This window comes from Phaseolus vulgaris, chromosome 2 (genome assembly GCF_000499845.2).
Source record: "Phaseolus vulgaris cultivar G19833 chromosome 2, P. vulgaris v2.0, whole genome shotgun sequence".
Classification (NCBI taxonomy): domain Eukaryota; kingdom Viridiplantae; phylum Streptophyta; class Magnoliopsida; order Fabales; family Fabaceae; genus Phaseolus; species Phaseolus vulgaris.
In genome coordinates this window covers 4,024,694-4,047,022 of record NC_023758.2, presented here as the reverse complement: position 1 = coordinate 4,047,022, position 22,329 = coordinate 4,024,694, and the positions used below count along the sequence as shown (strand labels likewise).

At 34.9% G+C, this 22,329-nt stretch overlaps 3 protein-coding genes across 5 annotated transcripts; all 3 read left to right on the top strand.

Annotated features, from left to right (window-relative positions):
• Positions 1-1,160: 1,160 nt before the first annotated feature.
• On the top strand, positions 1,161-3,337 carry LOC137810359 (putative 12-oxophytodienoate reductase 11). Its single transcript, XM_068611586.1, has 3 exons — positions 1,161-1,795; positions 1,879-2,028; positions 2,517-3,337. Exons 1-3 carry the CDS (start codon positions 1,276-1,278, stop codon positions 3,134-3,136), a joined length of 1,290 nt encoding a protein of 429 aa, XP_068467687.1. The 5' UTR covers positions 1,161-1,275; the 3' UTR covers positions 3,137-3,337.
• A 2,965-nt stretch (positions 3,338-6,302) lies between these two features.
• On the top strand, positions 6,303-8,680 carry LOC137810358 (putative 12-oxophytodienoate reductase 11). The gene is made up of 4 exons (XM_068611585.1): positions 6,303-6,571; positions 6,653-6,924; positions 7,028-7,204; positions 7,784-8,680. The coding sequence occupies exons 1-4, from the start codon at positions 6,480-6,482 to the stop codon at positions 8,386-8,388; spliced, it is 1,146 nt and encodes a 381-aa protein (XP_068467686.1). The 5' UTR covers positions 6,303-6,479; the 3' UTR covers positions 8,389-8,680.
• Positions 8,681-10,736: 2,056 nt separating this feature from the next.
• On the top strand, positions 10,737-15,797 carry LOC137810357 (type IV inositol polyphosphate 5-phosphatase 7-like). Of its 3 annotated transcripts, XR_011080888.1 has the most exons (13): positions 10,737-11,607; positions 11,751-11,841; positions 11,925-11,999; positions 12,138-12,222; positions 12,314-12,418; positions 12,574-13,249; positions 13,352-13,545; positions 13,738-13,846; positions 13,976-14,124; positions 14,252-14,506; positions 15,058-15,147; positions 15,277-15,452; positions 15,571-15,797. XR_011080888.1 is itself a non-coding variant. In XM_068611584.1 (11 exons), the coding sequence occupies exons 1-10, from the start codon at positions 11,578-11,580 to the stop codon at positions 14,475-14,477; spliced, it is 1,740 nt and encodes a 579-aa protein (XP_068467685.1). In that variant the 5' UTR covers positions 10,786-11,577; the 3' UTR covers positions 14,478-14,506; positions 15,058-15,797. The 3 variants fall into 3 exon arrangements, 1 of the variants encoding a protein (XP_068467685.1); XR_011080889.1 differs by having other exon boundaries at positions 10,786-11,607; positions 15,277-15,797; XM_068611584.1 differs by having other exon boundaries at positions 10,786-11,607; positions 15,058-15,797.
• Positions 15,798-22,329: the final 6,532 nt, after the last annotated feature.

Below are 22,329 nucleotides of genomic sequence, written 5' to 3'. Positions count from 1 at the left end.
AACTTTTCATCACTTCTATGCTAGCTTTGGATTTTTGTACAAGTTGTACCCTTTTTATATTCTCCATATTGTTCTTCCTAAATTTTGTGTTGTATTATCTTTCATTCTTTTATTCTCAACAGGAAATAGATAAGACGAACTCTAATAATTGGAGTCACATTTTCTTTCATATATCAATGAATTCAGTGAAGAATTTGATGCATGTCATGCGTGAAATAATAACCAAGAAAGATATCACAAGTTTTTGGTGTTTTCATCATTGAATGTCCATTATATTTCAAAAAATTTATTTCCATGTTAGAAATCTAACCTAAAGCATATATAAAAATTAGGTATGGACGATAAATAGACAAGTTATATGTTCTTATAAGGTTGGGTTGTTTCTAGAGTGACTCCTTTTGTCTTCTTTTTCCAATCTTCATAGGCACTAGATGCAGTGTTCTCCAATTGGTTATTCTTTTCACCGAGATGAGTGGGGAGCACATGCAAAGGCACTTGACAATCAAGTTAGTATGAGTAAAATGTACAGGTGAGTTGAGATGAAAAAAATTACCTTGGTCTTGGCTGATTTCCTCTGGTATTTATACTTTTTCGATGGACCTCAACTATAATGGGTATGCTTGTGGGATCAAAAGATGATTAAATCATACCTTAATCACGATTTACACTAAATTGAATTAATTGTGGTTAATTATAGGTTTACGGACTATGTTTAGACTAAGAGAGTCATTTGACCTTCTTGACCATTCGGTCATGTCAGCCTTCTCAGCTATCCGGTAATATACTATATGTTAAACAATCTATAGACAAACTACCCATTAAACAATTTATTTTACATATTTTTATTTCTTATCATGTTTTAATAATAATTAAATTTACAATAATATAATATTTATAATGTTTTTATAATAACATATTTGAAAATATAATTTTTGTATTAAAACATAAAAGATTGCATAAATTATTTCATTTATGAATAAATATATAGTCAGTTAGGTATTGTAATTTTTTTTTTAATAAAATACCCGTGCTGTAGACGGCTAGTAATATTAAAACAGAAAATGCAAACTCAATTGTGACCTGTTTTTGGGACAGGTTCATTTGTTTTTGTGACAGGTAATCTGTTTATTGTGGCATGGGACCGTGTCTCGTGACGGAAACATCTGCAGTGATACATTTACCCATCACAACGCTGCACTTGTGAAGTGATTCTTTCCGATTTAAGTGATTTTATATTGAATGTAGGTAGAGCAGGGAAGTTACAAAGAAAACGTGATGAATAAGAGGTCAACTTCTCTACTGTTACGCAATTGCACACGTCAATCTTCTTCTTCTTCCTTCGAATCTTTCTGTTTATATCTGCACCTCCATTTTTCCCACTTCAAATTCAAATTCAATTCAAATCCAAATCCAAATCGAATCAAATTCAACTCTCACACCACCATGGCTGCACCCTCTTCCACTCACCCACCGAATCCTCTGATCACTCCCTACAAGATGGGGAGATTCAACCTCTCTCACAGAGTGGTGTTGGCGCCACTCACCAGAGAGAGGTCCTACAACAACGTTCCGCAGCCGCACGCCGTCCTCTATTATTCTCAGAGAACCTCCAACGGCGGCCTTCTCATCGCCGAAGCCACCGGAGTCTCCGACACCGCTCAAGGCTACCCGGACACGCCCGGCATATGGACCAGAGAGCACGTGGAAGCATGGAAACCCATCGTCGACGCCGTTCACGCCAAAGGCGGCATCTTCTTCTGTCAGATTTGGCACGTTGGAAGGGTTTCAAATACAGGTATATATCTTCTTCTTCCATCTTCATATTCATATTCATCACGCTTCATTCATTACTTACTCTGCATTCTGATTTTGGAACAGGTTATCAGCCGAATGGCCAACAACCGATTTCCTCAACGGACAAGGCACTCAAATCCACGGAATACACGCAACCACGGCGTCTCAGGACCGATGAAATTCCTAATGTTGTCAATGACTTCAGAATTGCTGCAAGGAATGCCATTGAAGCTGGTAATTAATTTCCTTCACATTTTGTTTCATATAACATAAACACTGAATCAGAAATTGTTACCACATGATACAGACACGAAGAAATATAGTAAATTTACAATAAAAATTTATCAAAATTTATAATAAATTTAAATTTTTAGAAGATTAATATCTTTTTAAAAAAAAAACTTATGTTAGAACTCTTTATGTTTGAACTAGAATTATTAGAAATCCAACAAATAAAAGTGATTTTCAAGTGTCTACACATGTTGAACCTCATAGATTTTACTCTTACAAATTCTTCAAAACATACTTTATCTTGTGATTGTCAAAATTGTAGGTTAGATTTTTATAATTGTGTTAAAACTCTCTTATAATTATTAGAAATAAAAAAATAAATTCTTGAATTCGACACTCATCTGTTCTCGTACGAATATCGGTCTCTGACACGTGTTTCGCACAGTGTCCAGTCTTACAAATGCTTTATCTTGTGATTGTGGAAATTGTAGGTTTTGATGGGGTTGAGATCCATGGGGCACACGGCTTCCTACTGGATCAATTCATGAAAGACCAGGTGAATGACAGAACAGATCAATACGGCGGATCCCTTGAGAACCGTTGCCGGTTTCCTTTGGAGGTTGTTGAAGCCATTGTTAACGAGATAGGAGCTGACAGAGTTGGAATAAGGCTATCACCTTTCATAGACTACTCAGAGTCTGGAGACTCAAATCCCCTGCAACTGGGGCTTTACATGGTGAATGCCCTGAACAGGTACAACATTGCTTACTGTCACGTGGTGGCGCCCAGAATGGGAAGCATTGGAGGGAAAGTTCAAAACCCTGAGAGCATGGTGATTCTGAGAAATGCCTTCAATGGGAGTTTTATGGTTGCTGGAGGTTACGACAGGGAAGATGGGATCAAAGCCATTGGTGAAAACAGAGCTGATCTTGTTGCTTATGGTCGTTGGTTTTTGGCTAATCCAGATTTGCCCAAGAGGTTTGCTCTGAATGCTCCTCTGAACAAGTATCATCGTCCCACATTCTACATCGGAGGGCATCCTGATCCGCTTGTTGGGTACAATGATTACCCTTTTCTTGATGATGATGAATCCAACACTGTAAGATCCTAGGGTTTATCCTGCAAATTTCTACCTGATTTGCTATTTGGCTGGTCATTTCATCCACATAATATTCTTCAGATACTTCTCTGCAAAGAATTAGTTCAGTTTAACACAATTATGTTCTAAGTTGTTAGGCAATGTAGTGTTTTGGAACTTTTATTGTTGTAATAATATGGCTTTGTTCTTCGAAATGAAGCACATCTTATTTCATCTTATTCTTAATCGTACTTCGAGGGGTTTGATTAGTGCTTTAATAATTAAATCAATAATAATTTTGTTATGATTTCTTTTTACTATTTTTTTTATAAAAGTTTTCATGTTAAATATCATTATGCAACTTGACATATTAATAAAAAATATCATTATTTGTCACCCCCATGAAAAAAAATATTAATAAAAAAAGAAGAAAAAAAAAGAAAAAACAAAAATATGAGGGGAGTAGACCAAGCCCGTATGTTAACAAAAGCGATACACATAAGTAGACTATACTATTCTTAAAGAATTATAATAACAAACTATATGGAATTCTATTATATCTATTATACCAATGAAATAAAATGATTCTCTCTGAATAAATCCTAAACTAACCAGCACACGTGTTCCCTTCACGAAAAATATGAGTAATCCTAAACCTAATTGTTCAACAAAAATTAAGATAAGTATTCCATTGATTACGAAACATCCACGGAACATTAGTCTTAACACTAAACGCAACACAAACTAAGGGCAGAATCATATTCAAGCCAAACATTAGTAAGCCCCATCTTTTGAGTTTCCTTCATAGCATGTATAACTCTACACAACTCAACAACCAAAGCAGTCTAAACTTCAAGAAACCTAAAAAAGCACCAATAAATTCCTCCATACTACCACGGAAAATCCCTCCAAGAGTAGCAAGACCAAGATACCCCTAACAGTCCCATCAGTGTTAATTTTAACCCAGTCTGGTAAAAGTTTGAGAGATAACATCGATCGCTAGAGTCAATCATTGCATTTGAGGTATTGTTTGTTTTGGTGGTTGATGCTCTGTGACGGTTTTGTCGGCGTCTCCGTGGGTGAGGGAATGAAATTGTCATTGACCTCGACTCCTAAGCTATATAAGACTATATTTTGGTGTTATCAGGACAAATTTGTGGGTGAAAGAAGAAAAGTGTATTTAAACTGTCATTGATCTCGACTCTCAAACAATGTGAGATTATATTTTGACAGTACCAAAACAAATTTGTAAGTGAAGGAAGGAAGTTATATTTAAAATCATCATTGACTTTGATTGCTAAGCGATGTGAAACTATTTTACTCGTACGAAAATAAATTTAAACAACTTCCATGCACTTCAATGGAGTGATAAATGTAGGCTAATGGAAAGTTAACAAGATCTTGTTATAATAAGTTAACAAGATCTTTAGCACGCGTGGGAAGAAAAATCAAGTAACTATATTATAACAACACTTTTGATGCAAAATTTTGAGGTGAGATCTTAAATCAGAAATCAGTATTTTACAAGATCTTGTACTAAGCTAAGATCTTTAGTATTAAGGAAAATATATTTAGTATTAGAATATTTATTCCATGAACCCCTAAAGTCGGTTCATCATCCAATAAAGAAAAAATTCTATAAAAAAATATAAAAAATAAATATTTAGCGTAAATCGATGTAAATCGGAAGTTAACCCTAGTTAGTAAAAAAATGATGCTAATTAAACAATAAGGTTAGATCTACATTGCACATGGAGTAGATTCAAAAAAATTATATGTTAATTTCTATTGTCAGAGGCTAACTTTAAGTAGTGTCTGTGAAGTCACGTGGTTTCTGTATTCAAATAAAGAAAAAATTTCTACAAGTATTTAAGGTACGTTAAAAGTTTATGTTAATTAACCAATACCATCACGTTTATTTATTTATTTATTTATTTATTATTATTTTTATCAGCATACCATCACGTTTATATTCGAACATAAAGTTAATTTTAAAATTATATGTACTAATTTATTAAAAAGGTTAACTCTAATCGTGTCGTTTAAGTTAATACTAATTCATTATTGAACATAGAAGTAAATGAATGATAAAAATGAATTTCCAACTTATATTATTAAGTAAAATTTAAATTCAATAAATTCAGAAAATATTTAAATAGATGCATAATTGATAATTGATTATCCGTACCTAAAAATTTTATTGGTCGCAATCATCGAAACAAAGCGTAAATAAAATTGTAACAGTATTTGTTTTGCCTTTTCAAGCTTAAAAAAAGATATGAAGGGTGCAGAAAAGACATGAATGACATCACACACGTGGTTCACATTGAGAGAAAGAAACATGTATGTATGGAAAATATACACAAGTGTAAAAGAAAAGAATTTGGGTATTTTTAAAGGTAATACTACATCGATAATTTCAATTTCAATATTATTATTTTAATATTTTTTTATATAATTTAATTACAAATTTATTTTTTATTATATATATTTATTTTTAAATTTATTGCATAATTTTAATTATGTAAAACTCCAAAAATTATCAAACTTTCATTTTACTTTTTAAAAAGGTTTGGGTTTCAGTCAAACTCAATTGAACAGCTTCATTTCAACGGTCTGTTTTGTTTTACCCATTTATCAACTCTAATTATTTAAACTCAAAAGATATTTATGTAATTTTAAGATAATGTGGGCAAAAAATTAGGATAATTTTAATAAAAATTGTCACTCAGACTCCTTAGAATTTTTTAACACGATGATTTTTTTTTATCAAAGGATAACTGCTTTTAAAAAAAAATTAATAAAATATTGTCAATGTAAGATGATTTCACCAAATTGATACAAAATTACGTAAACCTATATTTGAATACAATACAGATCTAGCAAAGGTTTTCCTAAAATCAATGTTCAAATTATCTTAAATTCAATATAAACCATAAAACTCGTATCAAGTTAATACAATTTTAGGTTAACATGGTTAAAATCATATCAAATTAACACATTTTGTTCATATGAAATAATACCAACATGATAGGACTTATCTAAATTTAAAAAAATTTAGCCACATTTTAGTAAAAAAAAAAAACATGGTGGTAAAAAAAAACAACTCCTAACACATGTGTCCTTTGAAAGGATTCAGTAATGTGTGTACCCTAGCATAAATCAGTTACATTAATGCGTAACTGTCTTCTAGTAGGACAGGGAAATCAGAATAAAATGGGGTTTGCCGTGACGAAGAAGGTGACCTCTGCTACGCAATGGCACACGTCACCTTCTTCCTCTTATTCAATTCTCTTCTATTTATAACTCTACCTTCACCACCACTCCTTCCCACTTCAAATCCAATCGGAATCAACCTCAACCCTAGCACCACCACATGGCCGCCACCGCCGCCGCCACCGCTCCTTCTCACCAACCAACCCCTCTTCTCACTCCCTACAAGATGGGAAAATTCAATCTATCTCACAGGTATCTCTTTCTCTGTCTCTGTCTCTCTCCATTCTCCCCTTCCTTTTTCAATTCATTCCTAATTTTTCATCCTTTTTTCAGAGTTGTCTTGGCTCCGCTCACCAGAGAGAGGTCCTACAAGAACGTTCCGCAGCCCCACGCCGTCCTCTATTACTCTCAGAGAACCTCCAACGGCGGCCTTCTCATCGCCGAAGCTACCGGAGTTTCCGACACCGCTCAAGGCTACCCGGAAACGCCCGGGATATGGACGAAAGAGCAAGTCGAAGCATGGAAACCCATCGTCGATGCCGTCCACGCCAAAGGCGGTATCTTCTTCTGCCAGATTTGGCACGTCGGAAGGGTTTCAAATACAGGTATTGTTTTCCCTATTCAGATTCATTTTTTTTCTGTAATTGATTTCAAGCTTAACACGGTTGGGTTGTTGATTGATTACTTAGCATTGTGGTTTTTGTGCAGGTTATCAGCCAAATGGGCAAGCACCCATTTCCTCTACGGACAAGGGAATCTCGCCAACACCTCGAGTTGACGGCCTTGGACATACCGAACATACGCCCCCACGCCGACTCAGGACCGATGAAATTCCTGGTATTATCAATGACTTCAGACTTGCTGCGAGGAATGCCATCGAAGCTGGTAAGTTATTTCATTCTATAATGCTCAAACACTTCTCTTAAACACTTCTCTTTCTCTTAAACACTTCTCTTAAGTGACGTGACTCGGATACCATAATACACATATCGGTAACATAATACACATTTGTCGGACTTGTATATGTGATGTGTAAAATTTAATAAATATTTGTTAGATTTCTAATAATTTTATTATAATTTTAAAAATAAAAAATATATTAATTTTTTAAAAACTTAAATTTATCGTATAAATTTTTAGTATAATTATAAAAATAAAAAATAAATATTTTAAACCAATGAAAAACATTTATCTGTGTTTAAAAAAATTGAAATATACTTAGACACATAAATCTTTATTACCAATTTAGATCATTCATAATTATATTCATAGTTATATAATATATAGATCTGTATCTAATATTCTATATTTAAGAGATTATACATGTATTCATGTATACTGTATTTAGGTCGTATCAGAGTGTCAGTGTCAATGTTTATAGTTGCTAGATTTTATTAGCAGCAAAATGATTCAGAACATCCTCTTATCATTATTTCACAAAGTCTGTGGTTGTGCAAATTGTAGGTTTTGATGGGGTTGAGGTCCATGGGGCACATGGCTATCTACTTGATCAATTTTTGAAAGACAAGGTGAATGACCGAACAGATCAATACGGTGGATCTCTGGAGAACCGGTGCCGGCTTCCTCTGGAGGTTGTTGAAGCTGTTGTGGATGAGGTAGGGGCTGATAGAGTTGGAATCAGGTTATCACCTTTTGCAGACTTTTCGGAGTCTGGAGACTCAAATCCCCTGCAACTGGGGCTTTACATGGTGAATGCACTGAACAAGTTCAACATTGTGTACTGTCACGCGGTGGAACCCAGAGTAGGAAGTGTTGGAGGTCCAGATGAAAACTTGACGCCTATGAGGAAGGCTTTCAATGGCACTTTTATTGCTGCTGGAGGGTATGACCGTGAAGATGGGAACAGAGCCATTGCTGAAAACAGAGCTGATCTCATTGCCTATGGTCGTTTGTTCTTGGCTAATCCAGATTTGCCAAAGAGATTTGCTCTCAATGCTCCTCTCAACAAGTATAATCGCCTCACATTCTATCACCTGAATTCTGATCCTCTTGTTGGGTACAGTGACTACCCTTTTCTTGATGAAGAATCCAACAGTGTAGAATCCTAGGGCTTTTACTGTAACCTCAATTCCTTGCTATTTGCAATTTGCAATTTGGTTGGTCAGATTTTCATTGATATTCTTGAGCTACTTCTGTGTTAGGCTTTGGATCCAGTTCACAGATGTTAGGTGATTTAGCATGTGTAGCTATTATTGTTGTAATCATGTCGCTGGATCCGGGGGCAAACACTCTGCCACCTGTTTTTGCAACACTCTCCCACCTTTGTTCTTTGAATTGATTTGCAACACTCCTACTTTTTTTTTTAAGAAAATGTTATCAATAAATATTATATTTTAATTATTTACGTGTATTTTTCTTAAGGTTTTTATTTATTTATTACAGTTGTGGGATGAAATACGATTGTCAAAATATCATGATTCTTTAGAGTTGAGTTATATATCACTAATGTGATAAATTTAGATATAAATATATATTAAAAAAATAAAATAATACTTTTACAATTTTTAAAGTTGTATAAAAAATTTTGATGTGATGATTTAAAAATAAATATATAATAAATGATAAATTTGAAATTAAATTATATGAAAAAATATTAAAATAATATATTGAAGAGTTGTATTTTTGATTGTATAAAAAATGGAAAACTTATTATTATCTTAAAAATAAATTTATGAAAAATATATATTAATAATATTAAGGTTATAAAGTGGTTATGTAAAAAAAATGTGAGTATCATTAATCTAAAATGAAGAAGACAATCATTGCATAAACAACTTTCTCTTTTTGATTATTGGGTTAAAAATAGTTTTGGAACCTTATTATACTTGAGCCAAAATAAGAAATATGGCCAAAAGGTACTGATGGGACGCTAAAATCAAGTAACTAATAACATATTCCAACTACTGAATCACCTGTAAATGATCAATCATACACACGACAATGAATTCAAGATTAAACTAGTTTAACAAAGAAACATTTTTGTTAAATAAAATTTACCCATTACATTCATTTTCACACTTAATAAATTATTATTTTATTATAATATAATATATTATTTTTAAAAATATCTTATGTATTAATTTTCAAGATTATTTTTTTTAATACAAAATATATTTAATGTTTCTTAACTAAGTTTGAGTTTTTCATGAAATTGGATGGATATAAATTAGTTGGATATTGTATTTGTTCTTATTATAAATGAGTTAGGAAGTGTAACTCGAAGAGTATGCATTGTCTTTTGAGATTGAGTTCCAGTTAGTCTTCAACAGTAAATGAAAGATTTATTTGAAAATAATTCTGCAATGCTTAGGTCAGTAGGAGTACAACTAAGTTTTCTGTACTATGAGAGTTTAAAATATTAGATAAGATAGATTGAGTGAATATTTGTAGGTTAATGAGATGATATCCTTTAAGTGGACTGTTATGAGTCCCTTAGATTAGTCACGTAACTACAATCTATTTCTCCATAAATAGCTGCTTATCATTTAAGATTAATTAATTAGATCATTTTATTCATGGTGATCATTAATGTGGAGTAACAATTCAGTTTGGAAGTGGAGATCATCCCAAATTATATATTATTACCGACCTATAGGTGTATAGTTAAAGTACTTTTAAAATATTGAAAAATTAAGAATAACAAAGGACTTATTTAGCAAGTGATATATATTTTATCTTGATAATGTCGAGCACATACCATATATACTAGCATGTGTTATTAGCATATGTTTTCGATCATTACAACAATGTTTATAAAAGAGTCACGTTATACAAAACAAAGGTTAATATATAGGGATGAGGAGGTTAAACAAGAAGATCATGAACAAGTGTCAAAAACATATATGTCACTTAGACCGAGTGTATGCTCGACTCTGCAAGAGAAAAAAAAAACTCATAAGAAATTGCTTTTACTGTAAACACGAAAATTTATTCTAATTTCCTTCACCAGACAACAGAACCAAATACATGCTAAGTCCACTAACACATATTTTTGCTCTCTTTTGGACAAAAGACTAACACAAATTCTATCTTACTCCTAAAATCAATCAACTTATAATGGTATAGAAAAAAAAAGCTGTCTCTTCTCCTGAGAATGATGCATCGATGAATTGCACATCCAAATATGATGCACCCTTTTTCATCATATCCTTTTAAATCCAAAAACGTTGTTTGAAGGTTAGATAGCACCGAAGAAGATATTGTTTTAGGTTGCCAACAATACTCAAAGACAGAAGAGAAACTTTGGGACCACTTCTTTTTTGCTTTAGACATTAGATATGTGCAATTACCATATTGACGTAAAGAGAAGATTGTGCTTCTTGATAAGGACACTTGATTTGATCACTCAGGAAGTTCACTCATTACTCATGTCTTTGAAAAGTTCACGAGGCAAAAAAGGGATTCCAATTGCCCTCCCATTTTGTCTGTTATCGCATCAACTTCCCGAAGAAATTGACAATTTTCGAAACTTAAACACTATACGACACGGATACAAATACACGTGTTCTATAAGTGTCGGTGTCTAAGACGTAGCTTAAGATGTAGCTTAAACACTGATACAAATACACGTGTTCTATAAGTGTCTGTGTCTAAAATGTGTGTTAAATACTGATACGACACAGATACAAATACACTTGTCCTATAAGTGTCGGTGTCTGAAACGTGCGTTCAATACTAACATACCATTTAAGAGCCGTATCCAAGAACGGTCTAGGAATTCAAAAGCAGCTTGGACGGTGCCTAAGACTGTAAAGAAAAGAAAAAAACTCACTTTGTTGACCAGGGGCAGCCTTTGTTCATCTGACCCAATCGTTACCATTTCAATAAATATATATATTTAACTCTCACACTGCTTTATTTTGTTCAAATTTTATGCTATTGTTGTTTTTGCAGAGAATGAGGAAACTCTGTTTTTTCCAAGAGAGAGAAACACAACTCTCTCTATTGCTTTGCTTGTCGCATTGTGTTGTTCCTCGTCTCAGTTAAAGGCATTAAATACTAAAAGCTTCTAGTTGGTGGCATATTTACTGGGACCTTGTTTCCTTGTTCTTGCATTTTTAAGAGTGTGGTTGTGCCATCACAAGAGAGCAAAACACAACACCACACTCACCTACCTATTTTGTTGTCTCTCCTTTTCTTCTATTCTCTCAAAGAAAGAAAGAGGGTGGAAATCCGAAAAAGGGATTTCACAGGAAGAGAATTTAGCATAAGGGGCTGTGTGAGGTACAAGATTAACAATGGGAGACCAGAATTCCAAAAAAAGCAAGGTTTTTTACACTCTTGTTGTCCTTGTCGGTTTTGTTTTTATGTTCTTTGGGAAATGGAATTCATCGTTTTGATCATGTTGTCGTTTGCATCTTTCAATTTTTGGCAACTTGTTGATTGTTTTGTGTGTTTGGGCCTTGTGAAGCTCTCATGGTCGAAGAGAATGGCCAGAAAGTTCTTCAATATCAGAAGCAAAGAGGAGGACTCCTTCCAATCAAATGGTGTTGCTTATGGAGGTTGGTTTCTCGTTTTGTTTTCTTGAAAAAAAATTACTCAGTGCATTGTAATTTGATGCATTGTAACTTAATTCCTTCTCCAGGAGGTGAAGTAGAATACAGAAGCAGGAAAAGCTTCTCTGAGAGAGAGCCTTGCACAATCAAAAAGAGCAAAACAGGTACACAATTATTTATGAATTACCCACTACAATTACCCATTTGAAATTTCCTCTTTCTTTTGTCTTGTTCTTTTTAGCTTAACATTTTTACAAAGTGTTTAGCTGTTTACAAATTACAATCCTCATTGTATTGTGCAGAGAAGATTGGGAGGAACACGGAGCAGGTCAGGCGAGGCAGAGCTAGTCTTGACCATCCTCGAATTGTCGATGTCCATAACTACAGGTATGCTTTTTCTTTGACCTTACTTTTTCACCATGAAAACAAATCTTGCTTTGATGAGTCCAATTTCTCACTTCACTTACCTTATGAGCAGTGTTTTTGTTGCTACATGGAATGTGGCTGGAAGATCTCCACCAAGTAATTTGAGTATAGATGATTGGCTTCATGCCTCACCACCTGCAGATATTTATGTTCTTGGGTAGGATTTCTTTTTATAAAGCTTTCATGTTCGACATCACTGTCATCACTATACAATTCTTCTTAGGTACCATTTTGTACTAGTTAATGTCATGTTTTTTCCAAGCAAACACTAGTGGTTGGTTGCTAATGAGTAACGACACATTTGTGTTACAGATTTCAAGAGGTAGTTCCCTTGAATGTTGGTAATATCTTAGGCTCTGAAGACAACAACCCTGCAAAAAAATGGCTTGCTCTCATTGGAAGGACCTTAAACAATCTTCCTGGTTCTAGTGGAGGTGGAGGGTATTACACACCCTCTCCACTCACTCAGCCAGTGGTAGAGTTAAATGCAGATTTTGAGGGATCGTCTAGGCAGAAGAATCCATCATTCTTCCATCGTCTATCGTTCCAGACAAGTTCTAGCAGCTGGGGAACTGACGATGATCCTTCAAGCATGCAACCTCAACTAGATCGAAGATTCAGCGTTTGTGATCGTGTAATTTTTGGTCATAGGAAAAGTGATTTCGATCCAGGCTTCAGATGGGGTTATAGGCCAAGTGACTACTCCAGAGCAAGTGACTACTCCAGACCCAGTGACTATTCAAGATGGAGTTTATCTGATGATGATAATGCCCTTAGAGATTCCCCAAACACAGTCTTGTTTTCACCCTTGTCTCATGGTGGACCTGCCACTACTGAAGATGGACATGGCAGGCACTGCCTTGTTGCAAGTAAGCAAATGGTGGGAATATTTCTTACCATATGGGTGAGGAGTGAATTGAAGGATCATGTTAAAAACATTAAAGTATCATGTGTTGGCAGAGGATTGATGGGTTATCTTGGAAACAAGGTAATGTTTTAACTTTTGGTTTCATATATTCATGGAAAATTTGTTGAATGATTGAAATTGTTGGTTCACATGAGAGTTATTAATCTGCCTGTGTGTTTTCAGGGATCCATCTCAATTAGCATGTCTCTGCATGAAACAAGCTTTTGCTTCATTTGTAGCCACTTAACCTCAGGACAGAAGGAAGGTGATGAACTAAGAAGAAACTCTGATGTGATTGAGATTCTTAAGAAGACAAGGTTTCCTCGTGTCCATGGTGCTGACAATGAGAAGTCTCTGGAGACAATCCTCCAGCATGAGTAAGAACTTGCTTGTATACAATATGAAACTCAAACACGCCTTTTAAATAGTGTGTCCGTATCAGTGTTTGTGTCTTGTTACATATAGTAGTATGACTAATAATAGTAGCATAGCATGCTTATGTAATTTGATACCCTTCTTCCATTTGCCTAATTTTGCATCATGTTTTAACTTTGGATTCATTTCCTCAGTCGAATTATATGGCTTGGAGACTTGAATTATCGAATTGTCCTCTCCTACCGTTCTGCTAAGGCTCTTGTTGAGATGCAGAACTGGAGAGCATTATTGGAAAACGACCAGGTATGCTGATATAACTATAATTTATAATTCTCTCTTTTATCTTAAACCTTAAACTCTAAATCTTAAAAAAAAACAGTTTATCTATATTATCTATATCATCTATATTATCTATATTGTTATTCATGGCAGTTGAGAATAGAGCAAAAGAGAGGTCGTGCATTCGTGGGATGGAATGAAGGGAAGATTTATTTCCCTCCAACATACAAATATTCAACTAATTCAGATAGATATGCAGGAGATGACATGCACCCAAAGGAGAAAAAGAGAACACCTGCTTGGTAAGATCATCTTCAGTCATAAGAATTAAGCAGAAAGATCCCAATCCCATTTGAAATTTAGCAATTATGAAAAGATTTTTTTTAAGTGTTGCAACTTATTCCATTGTGGATATTTTCCTTTGTATAGGTGTGATCGTATACTGTGGTATGGAGAAGGTCTCCATCAATTATCTTATGTCCGTGGAGAATCAAGGTTTTCGGATCACAAGCCTGTTTATGGCATATTTTCTGCAGAGGTTGAGACAAGTCATGGAAGGTTGAAGAAAAGTATGAGTTGTTGTTCTAAGAACAGAATCGAGGTGGAGGAACTCTTGCCATATTCCCATGGATATACCGAACTAAGTTTTTTCTGATGTTAGAAGGACTGAATATGGGATTTCAGGTACATTCTCAATTCCAAAATACAAGATTCTTGCTTGATATGTTCAATGCTACTAGTTTCACCCTTCTTTTGAACATACACAAACTGATTTCATCAACCCATTAGCCAAAATGTAGAGTATTGGATCTGGTCCGAGGTAAAAGGCAGAACGATGGTCCACAGATCTTGGTATTAAAGAGGTTTTATAAAGCAAATTAAGAAAATTCTGAATTATCAACAGAAGAGTAAAGAAGAGTATTTATCACGTAAACAAAGCCAGATTCAGCGATAACATATATATATATATATAAAAGAAGATAAAGAGGAGACAGATAATACACTAGGTTAAGAGCACTTCTTCTGGACCACCTTGAATATTCTAAGTCTAAGATTGCCTACAGATTTCTGGAACACAAAATAATCAGAATACGTTCACTGCATTGTATGATGAGTCTCTCTCAACCTTTTCTGGTTTTATGTTCTTCCCCCTTCTCTCTTGTCATTGTCATCATCACAATTATTTACCCCTTAAGAATCCAAAATCTTACATGCATGCACCTATCACTGTTCAGAACTTGGTCAACAAAAGGGAGTCACTTCAGTTTGAAGAACTCTATTCATGGAGATTGATAAAACAAACCATTTCCCACATACCGAAAAAGGTCAGTGTAGTCTGTTTTTCTCTTTAATGCTTTTCTTGCTTCTGCTTTTGTTCTCAACCTCTTTTTGTTTAATTTTCAACTTTACTTTTTCATTATTGTGAGGTGCTAACATGTAATTTTGTTGCACAGTATACAGCTAAAGAACTCTTAAATACGTATCTCCGTGTTTATATCTATGTATCGTAAGAGTATCTGTGCTACATTAATCATCATCTCGGTAGCATCTCACATCAACTTAAGTACTAATTATTTGATAGCCAATTAACAAACACACAACTTTACAGTGTCTCCTGCACAATGATTGGGTACTGCATTATTCTTTTCTTGTTATTGTTGCCTTCTGTTTCTATAAATTACTAGTGATACGCACGCCGCACGCATACTCATGACCAAAGCTTTTGTTCTTGCTTTTTTGTTGTGCAGGAGGCCCAAAGAGACCCTTTTTTATTTGATTAATGATTCTTTAGTTGTTTTTGGAGAATATTCATGATGTATAACTAAGTTGAAAAGTTCCTCAACATAATCATTAGGGTATAACTTTTTTGTTTCGAGTGCAGAGAACAATGAATTTCGATGTATACTTCTTACACTGATTGCAAAAGTGATGAAAAAGAAATTGTAATTACAAAGGAAAAAGAAAGTTTAGTTAATTATTGTTAAGCCTCCACTCCTCAATTTCTGACTCTTGGCACATGATTAATGATTTCACCGATAAAGGTGTCTTTGAGATCATTAACAAACAAGAAAGGCTTCAATGGCTTTCCATGTTTCAAAGGTATATATCCTCAAACTACAATTACAATAAATATTAATATTTATAATCGAAAAAATATTGAAATGATGCATTGATAACAAATTTTTATAACATTTTTAATAATTTGTTAATGAATGATATTGTCCATTTTTGTCTGAAAAGCTACTTAACATGTTTCTTTGCATTAGAGGAATAAGGATTGCCAAGGAAAAAACTAATGAAACATTAACAACATTGATAGCAAAGAAAAATGGTAAAATAATTTGAAAACTTGATTTAAAAACGAGAAGAAATTAAAATTCAGAAAACATAGAAAAGAAGAAAATAAAGTACAGTGAAAACACGTGTTATTGCGTAATATGGTATTAAAGAATAATAATGACACCATAAAAAACCTATAATCATTAAAAAATTGGTAACCACCAAACCATAAAACACAAGAAAGAAAAATCAGGAATAGATAGTCTAAATGTTAAAAAATCTACTAAAGATTTATACGAACAATTTATAGACGAACTACATGTTAGATGATGTTAGACAATTTACATAATAAAAATCAACTATAAACAAATTGTAGTAATATAGGCTTAAAAACGAACAAAATTGGTTTCCCGAAGCGTGAGTAATCACTGTCCGTAAGGACTTATTCGCGGTGTATTGCGCAAGTCTCCCAGAATTCAACAGGAACTTCTCGGAGATTTCCGAAGATCAGAACTAGCAGGTTACTCCTGATAGAGTAAGAACCCAATGTATCCAGAAAAAAAATATATAATAAAGTAAAATAATGAATGAAGAGAGAGAAAGAGAAAAGTGTGAATAAGGGGAGGAAGAGGAAAGGTTGCAGCTTTTAGTTGCTGAAAAAGGAGAGGTAAAGATTCTCGTGCCTCTTATTTATAGGCAAGGTGAGAAGCTCAACAACCCACTAGAAGAGGAGAGTGCGGTTCAGGTGGAGGTGACGCCGGAGACGTGCCGGTAAAGGTGGAAGACCCAACTTGCAAACGAAAAAGGGAAACCCTATCTCGCAACGGTAAGGGATTTCGGATATTTCGCAGAGTTGTTGCATTTCCACAACCTCTTCCACAACCTCCCTTCCACTACCTCCGAGAAACTCTGCAACGGTAACATTTTCCACTACCTCCGAAAGATCTGCACATACTCTGTTTTTTTATGTTTTTTATTTTGCAATATCATGGATCTGTTTTGCAACAATCCCCCACATATTGCAAAAGATAAAGATAAAGAGAAAAAGAAAAAAAATTGGGTTCATCTAAGATGTAATGCATCAAATCTGGTATAGCAAGCTATATGAACCAGTCTTAGATTGATGAACGTAACACATAGTGTAGTTGGTATAGCAAGCTATATGAACCAAGACACTTAGTATGTGTTAGAGGTTTATCAATCACAATACACCCCCACATTACTTGCTGTTATCGCTGTGTTGCGCTACTAGACCATGCGCGTGCCCGGTATTCATGAGTGCTATAGAGATCTTGCCAATATCTCATGCAAGCGGCCCCACTTGACACTCATATAGGTGATTTCATCAAGTGTATACTGCAAATTATACACCACCCATAAGGGATATGAAAATCATTAAAACTTTGTAAATCGTTAAAACTCTTTTACCTCTGAATTTTAACCACAAAGTTTATCCTCTCGATAATGCAGTATCTAGCACTTTCACACACACCATAGGAATGGACAAAATTGATTTAAAATCAATATTAGTGCTAGCAAAACTAACAAGTGACTTGTTTTTACCCATATGAACCTTATTCATGGGATCTCCAATCACAAAGGTTGGGTTTCCATCACTTGTTTGTTTGCAAGTGGCTTAAGTTCCATTCCCCTTGATGTTTCTAAAATCATTTTTCTCCCTAGGGGTTTTGTTAGAGGATCTGCCAAATTCCGTTCTGACTTGACATAGTCAATAGAAATCATTCCACTCTTTAACAGCTGTTTCACCAAATTGTGTCTCAATTGTATATGTCTATTCTTTCCATTATAGCTTTTATTTTTAGCTATAGCTATTGCCGATTGGCAATCACAATGCATTGATACAGATGGGGTTGGTTTCATTCCTAAAGGAATGTTTGCTAAGAAGTTTTTCAACCACTCAGCTTCACTACCAGCCATTTCTAGAGCAACAAACTCAGATTCCATTGTTGATCTTGCAATAATAGTTTGCCTGGCTGATCTCCATGTAACTGCACCACCCCCAAGTGTAAATACATAACCACTAGTGGATTTTGTCTCATCTGAATCAGAGATCCAGTTAGCATCATTTTACCCTTCTAGCACAGCGGGAAATCCACTATATTCAATGGCATAATCCATTGTACCTCTCAAGTATTTCATGAGTCTCGCAAGTGCTTCCCAATGATCCTGACTAGGACATTGAGTGTGTCTACTCAATCTACCTACTGCATAAGCAATATCTGGTCTAGAAAAGCTCATTAAATGCAATAAGCTCCCAATTATCTTAGCATACTGAGTTTGAGAAATAGATTCTCCTTTGTTCTTCTTTAATTTAGAGTTAGCATCATAAGGGGTACTCACTAACTTAAAGTCATAGTAACCAAACTTCTTTAGAAGTTTCTCAGTGTATTTTTCTTGGGATAGTAATATACTATTTCCCTTCCTTATGATTTTAACTCCTAGAATCACACTTGCTTCACCCATGTCTTTCATCTCAAACTTAGATCCAAGAAACAATTTTGTTTTAAAAACTATATCATTGCATGTACCAAATATTAGCATGTCATCCACATACAAACATATAATGACATATTCACCATTTTCAGATCTAGAATACACACATTTATCAGCATCATTGGTAGAAAAACCTTCACAAAGTAAAACATTATCAAGTTTTTCATGCCATTGTTTTGGTGCTTGTTTCAAACCATACAAAGATTTTAAAAGTTTGCATACCTTTTCCTTTTGACCTGAGACTACACAACCTTCAGGTTGAGTCATATAAATTTCCTCTTCTAATTCACCATTCAGAAAAGCTGTTTTAACATCCCTTTGGTGAATTACTAACTTATGGATAGATGTTAAGGCTAACAATACACGGATAGAGGAAATCCTAGTAACAGGTGCAAAAGTATCAAAGTAATCTATGTTATGTTTTTGAGTAAACCCTTTAGCAACTAACCTTGCCTTATATTTCTCTATGGATCCATCAGGATGGTACTTCTTCTTAAAGATCCACTTACAACCAATGGGTTTTACTCCTTTAGGCATATCTACTAAGGTCCACGTATTATTTTTCTTTATTGAATCAAGCTCAGTTTTAATGGCCTTATCCCAATGTTTAGCATCAGGAGCACTAGTAGCTTCTACAAAACTTATTGGATCATTCTCAACTAGATAAGTAAAAAAGTCATATCCAAAAGATGTTTCCTTCCTCTGTCTTTTACTTCTCCTAACATCTTCACTCAAGGTATCACTAACACTATCTATATGTTGTTCAGATGTACCACTACTCTTTAGAGGAAAGATGTGTTCAAAGAACTCAACATTTTTTGTCTCTACTATAGTGTTGCGTTCAATTATATCACTATTAAGAACTAGAAACCTATAGGCAGCACTATGTTCTGCATATCCTAAGAACATACAATCAGATGTTTTAGAGCCTATTTTCCTTTTCTTAGGATCAGGTAACATCACTTTAGCTAAACTCCCCCACACTCTTAGGTATTTCAGATTAGGTTGATAACCTTTCCACAACTCATAGGGTGTTTTACCAGTTTTCCTATGTGGTATCCTATTTTGTAAAAAACACGCAGTAAGCAAAGATTCACCCCATAAATTATCAGGAGCATTAGAACTAATAAGCATGGCATTCATCATTTCTTTAAGAGTCCTATTTTTCCTTTCAGCTACTCCATTAGACTCAGGTGAATATGGTGGGGTTACTTCATGAATAATACCTTCTTTTACACAATAATCATTAAATAAAACATATTCATCACCTCTATCTGATCTAATTCTCTTAATTTTCTTATTTAGTTGATTTTCTACTTCTACTTTATAAGTTAAAAACATGTCAAAAGCTTCATCCTTAAGTTTAATTAAATACACTTTGGTGTATCTAGAAAAATCATCTATAAAGGTTACAAAATAATTTTTACCACCTCTAGACATGGTTTGTTTTAAATCAGCAAGATCGGTATGAATTAAACCAAGAATTTCAATTTGACGTTCTACAGAGTGACATGTTTTCTTCGTTATTTTAGATTCTACGCATACATCACATTTACTACTTTGTTTGTCATGCATGTTGATTAATCCTAGTCGTTGCAATTTTATAACATACGAAGAATTCACATGTCCTAATCTAGCATGCCATATATCATACGAGTCGACAATATAAGCAGAAGATTTAGATTCATTCATAATTTCAGAAATGTTTAATACAAAAAGGCATTGATCACAATATCCCTTTCCCACAAAAACATTGTTTTTTGTCATAACAATCTTGTCAGATTCAAATGACACTTTAACCCTAACTTTGCTTAGTAATGCCACAGAGACCAAATTAACTCTAATTGATGGCACATGTAGCACATCATTCAAAGCTAGAGTTTTACCAGATGTGAGCTTCAAAAGAACTTTTCCTTTTCCTAGGACAGGAGTTGTCTTGGAGTCACCGAGATATACTTGTTCTTCTCCATCCCCCACACTTGTGTAGGAGGTGAACACATTTCTGTTTGCACAGATGTGTCTGGTAGCCCCAGAGTCTACCACCCATTTGCTCACATTTGTCACAAGGTTTACTTGTGAAACGACTGCCACAATAGTATCTTCCCCTTCGGCTAGATTTGCCTTAGGAGGATAGTCGTTTTTAGCCCTATTTCTGCACTGAGGTGCATGATGACCTGGCTTTCCACAGACAAAGCAATTACCTTTTTTCTTGAAAGTGGGGTTAGTTCCACTGGGACGAGAGAATTTGTTATTAGGTTTATTTTTGTGATCAAATTTTTTCTCGTACCTTTTTGGAGCTGGTTTGTCTTCTATCACGTTTGCTTTGGCAGACAAAGCTTTGGCCTTTGCAGCAGCGCACTCCTTCGTGTTTGTGTCTTCGATGATGATGTGGGTGATCAAATCTGATAGAGACATCTGTTTCTGTCTGTGCTTCAGTTGTTGTTTGTAATCCGTCCAAGACTGCGGAAGCTTTTCGATCAAGAGTTCGGACACGAATTCATCTGGCAATTTTATGCTTTCAGTTTTGATATCTTCAATCAGCTTGTGATATTCGTTTATTTGGATTTGGATGTCTTTGCCTTCGATCATCTCCCAGCGGTAGTAGTTTGCAATTACGAACCTTTGTCTGACGATGTCTTCAGCAGTATATTTGAGGATAAGAGAATCCTAAATGTCTTTCGCATTCTTATAAGAAGCATAAACATCGAACAGATCGTTAGATAACACACTGAGTAAAGTGTGACGACATACCTTATTCGCATGGATCCAGTCGTCAACTTGTTTCGCAGTCGTGGTTGAGTCAGGTTTGGCAGTTGTAAGTGCATGAGCAACTCCGTACATGTCCAATAGGGTGGACACGCGTTCTTGCTAACGTCGAAAGTTCTGACCGGTGAAGACTTCAATTTTGGAGACGTCCGGAAATGGTTTCACAAAAATGGTTTGCGTTGTGGAAGCAACATTTGATGTTTCCGGAGCAGTGTTGTCGTTGTTGTTCGGATTTTCAGCCATAAGTCCTTACGATTGTAGTAATATAGGCTTAAAAACAAACAAAATTGGTTTCCCGAGGCGTGAGTAATCACTATCCGTAAGGACTTATTCGCGGTGTATTGCGCAAGTCCCCCAGAATTCAATAGGAACTTCCCGGAGATTTCCGAGGATCAGAACTAGCAAGTTACTCCTGATAGAGTAAGAACCCAATGTATCCAGAAAAAAAAATATAATAAAGTAAAATAATGAATGAAGAGAGAGAAAGAGAAAAGTGTGAATAAGGGGAGGAAGAGGAAAGGTTGCAGCTTTTAGTTGCTGAAAAAGGAGAGGTAAAGATTCTCGTGCCTCTTATTTATAGGCAAGGTGAGAAGCTCAACAACCCACTAGAAGAGGAGAGTGCGGTTCAGGTGGAGGTGACGCCGGAGACGTGCCGGTAAAGGTGGAAGACCCAACTTGCAAACGAAAAAGGGAAACCCTATCTCGCAACGGTAAGGGATTTTGGATATTTCGCAGAGTTGTTGCATTTCCGCAACCTCTTCCACAACCTCCCTTCCACTACCTCCGAGAAACTCTGCAACGGTAACATCTTCCACTACCTCCGAAAGATCTGCACATACTCTGGTTTTTTATGTTTTTTATTTTGCAATATCATGGATTTGTTTTGCAACACAAATTACGTGCTAGATCGTCTATCTTAAAACATATACTAAAAACTAGATGTCCAT

Bases quoted from the DNA above. Each gene is read 5' to 3' on its own strand.
- LOC137810359 (XM_068611586.1), top strand. From the start codon at position 1,276: ATGAATAAGAGGTCAACTTCTCTACTGTTACGCAATTGCACACGTCAA. The intron at 1,796-1,878 runs GTATATATCTTC...ATTTTGGAACAG, and splicing joins TGGAAGGGTTTCAAATACAG to GTTATCAGCCGAATGGCCAA. The intron at 2,029-2,516 runs GTAATTAATTTC...TGGAAATTGTAG, and splicing joins AAGGAATGCCATTGAAGCTG to GTTTTGATGGGGTTGAGATC.
- LOC137810358 (XM_068611585.1), top strand. From the start codon at position 6,480: ATGGCCGCCACCGCCGCCGCCACCGCTCCTTCTCACCAACCAACCCCT. The intron at 6,572-6,652 runs GTATCTCTTTCT...TCCTTTTTTCAG, and splicing joins AAATTCAATCTATCTCACAG to AGTTGTCTTGGCTCCGCTCA. The intron at 7,205-7,783 runs GTAAGTTATTTC...TGCAAATTGTAG, and splicing joins GAGGAATGCCATCGAAGCTG to GTTTTGATGGGGTTGAGGTC.
- LOC137810357 (XM_068611584.1), top strand. From the start codon at position 11,578: ATGGGAGACCAGAATTCCAAAAAAAGCAAG. The intron at 13,546-13,737 runs GTAAGAACTTGC...TCATTTCCTCAG, and splicing joins GAGACAATCCTCCAGCATGA to TCGAATTATATGGCTTGGAG. The intron at 13,847-13,975 runs GTATGCTGATAT...TATTCATGGCAG, and splicing joins CATTATTGGAAAACGACCAG to TTGAGAATAGAGCAAAAGAG.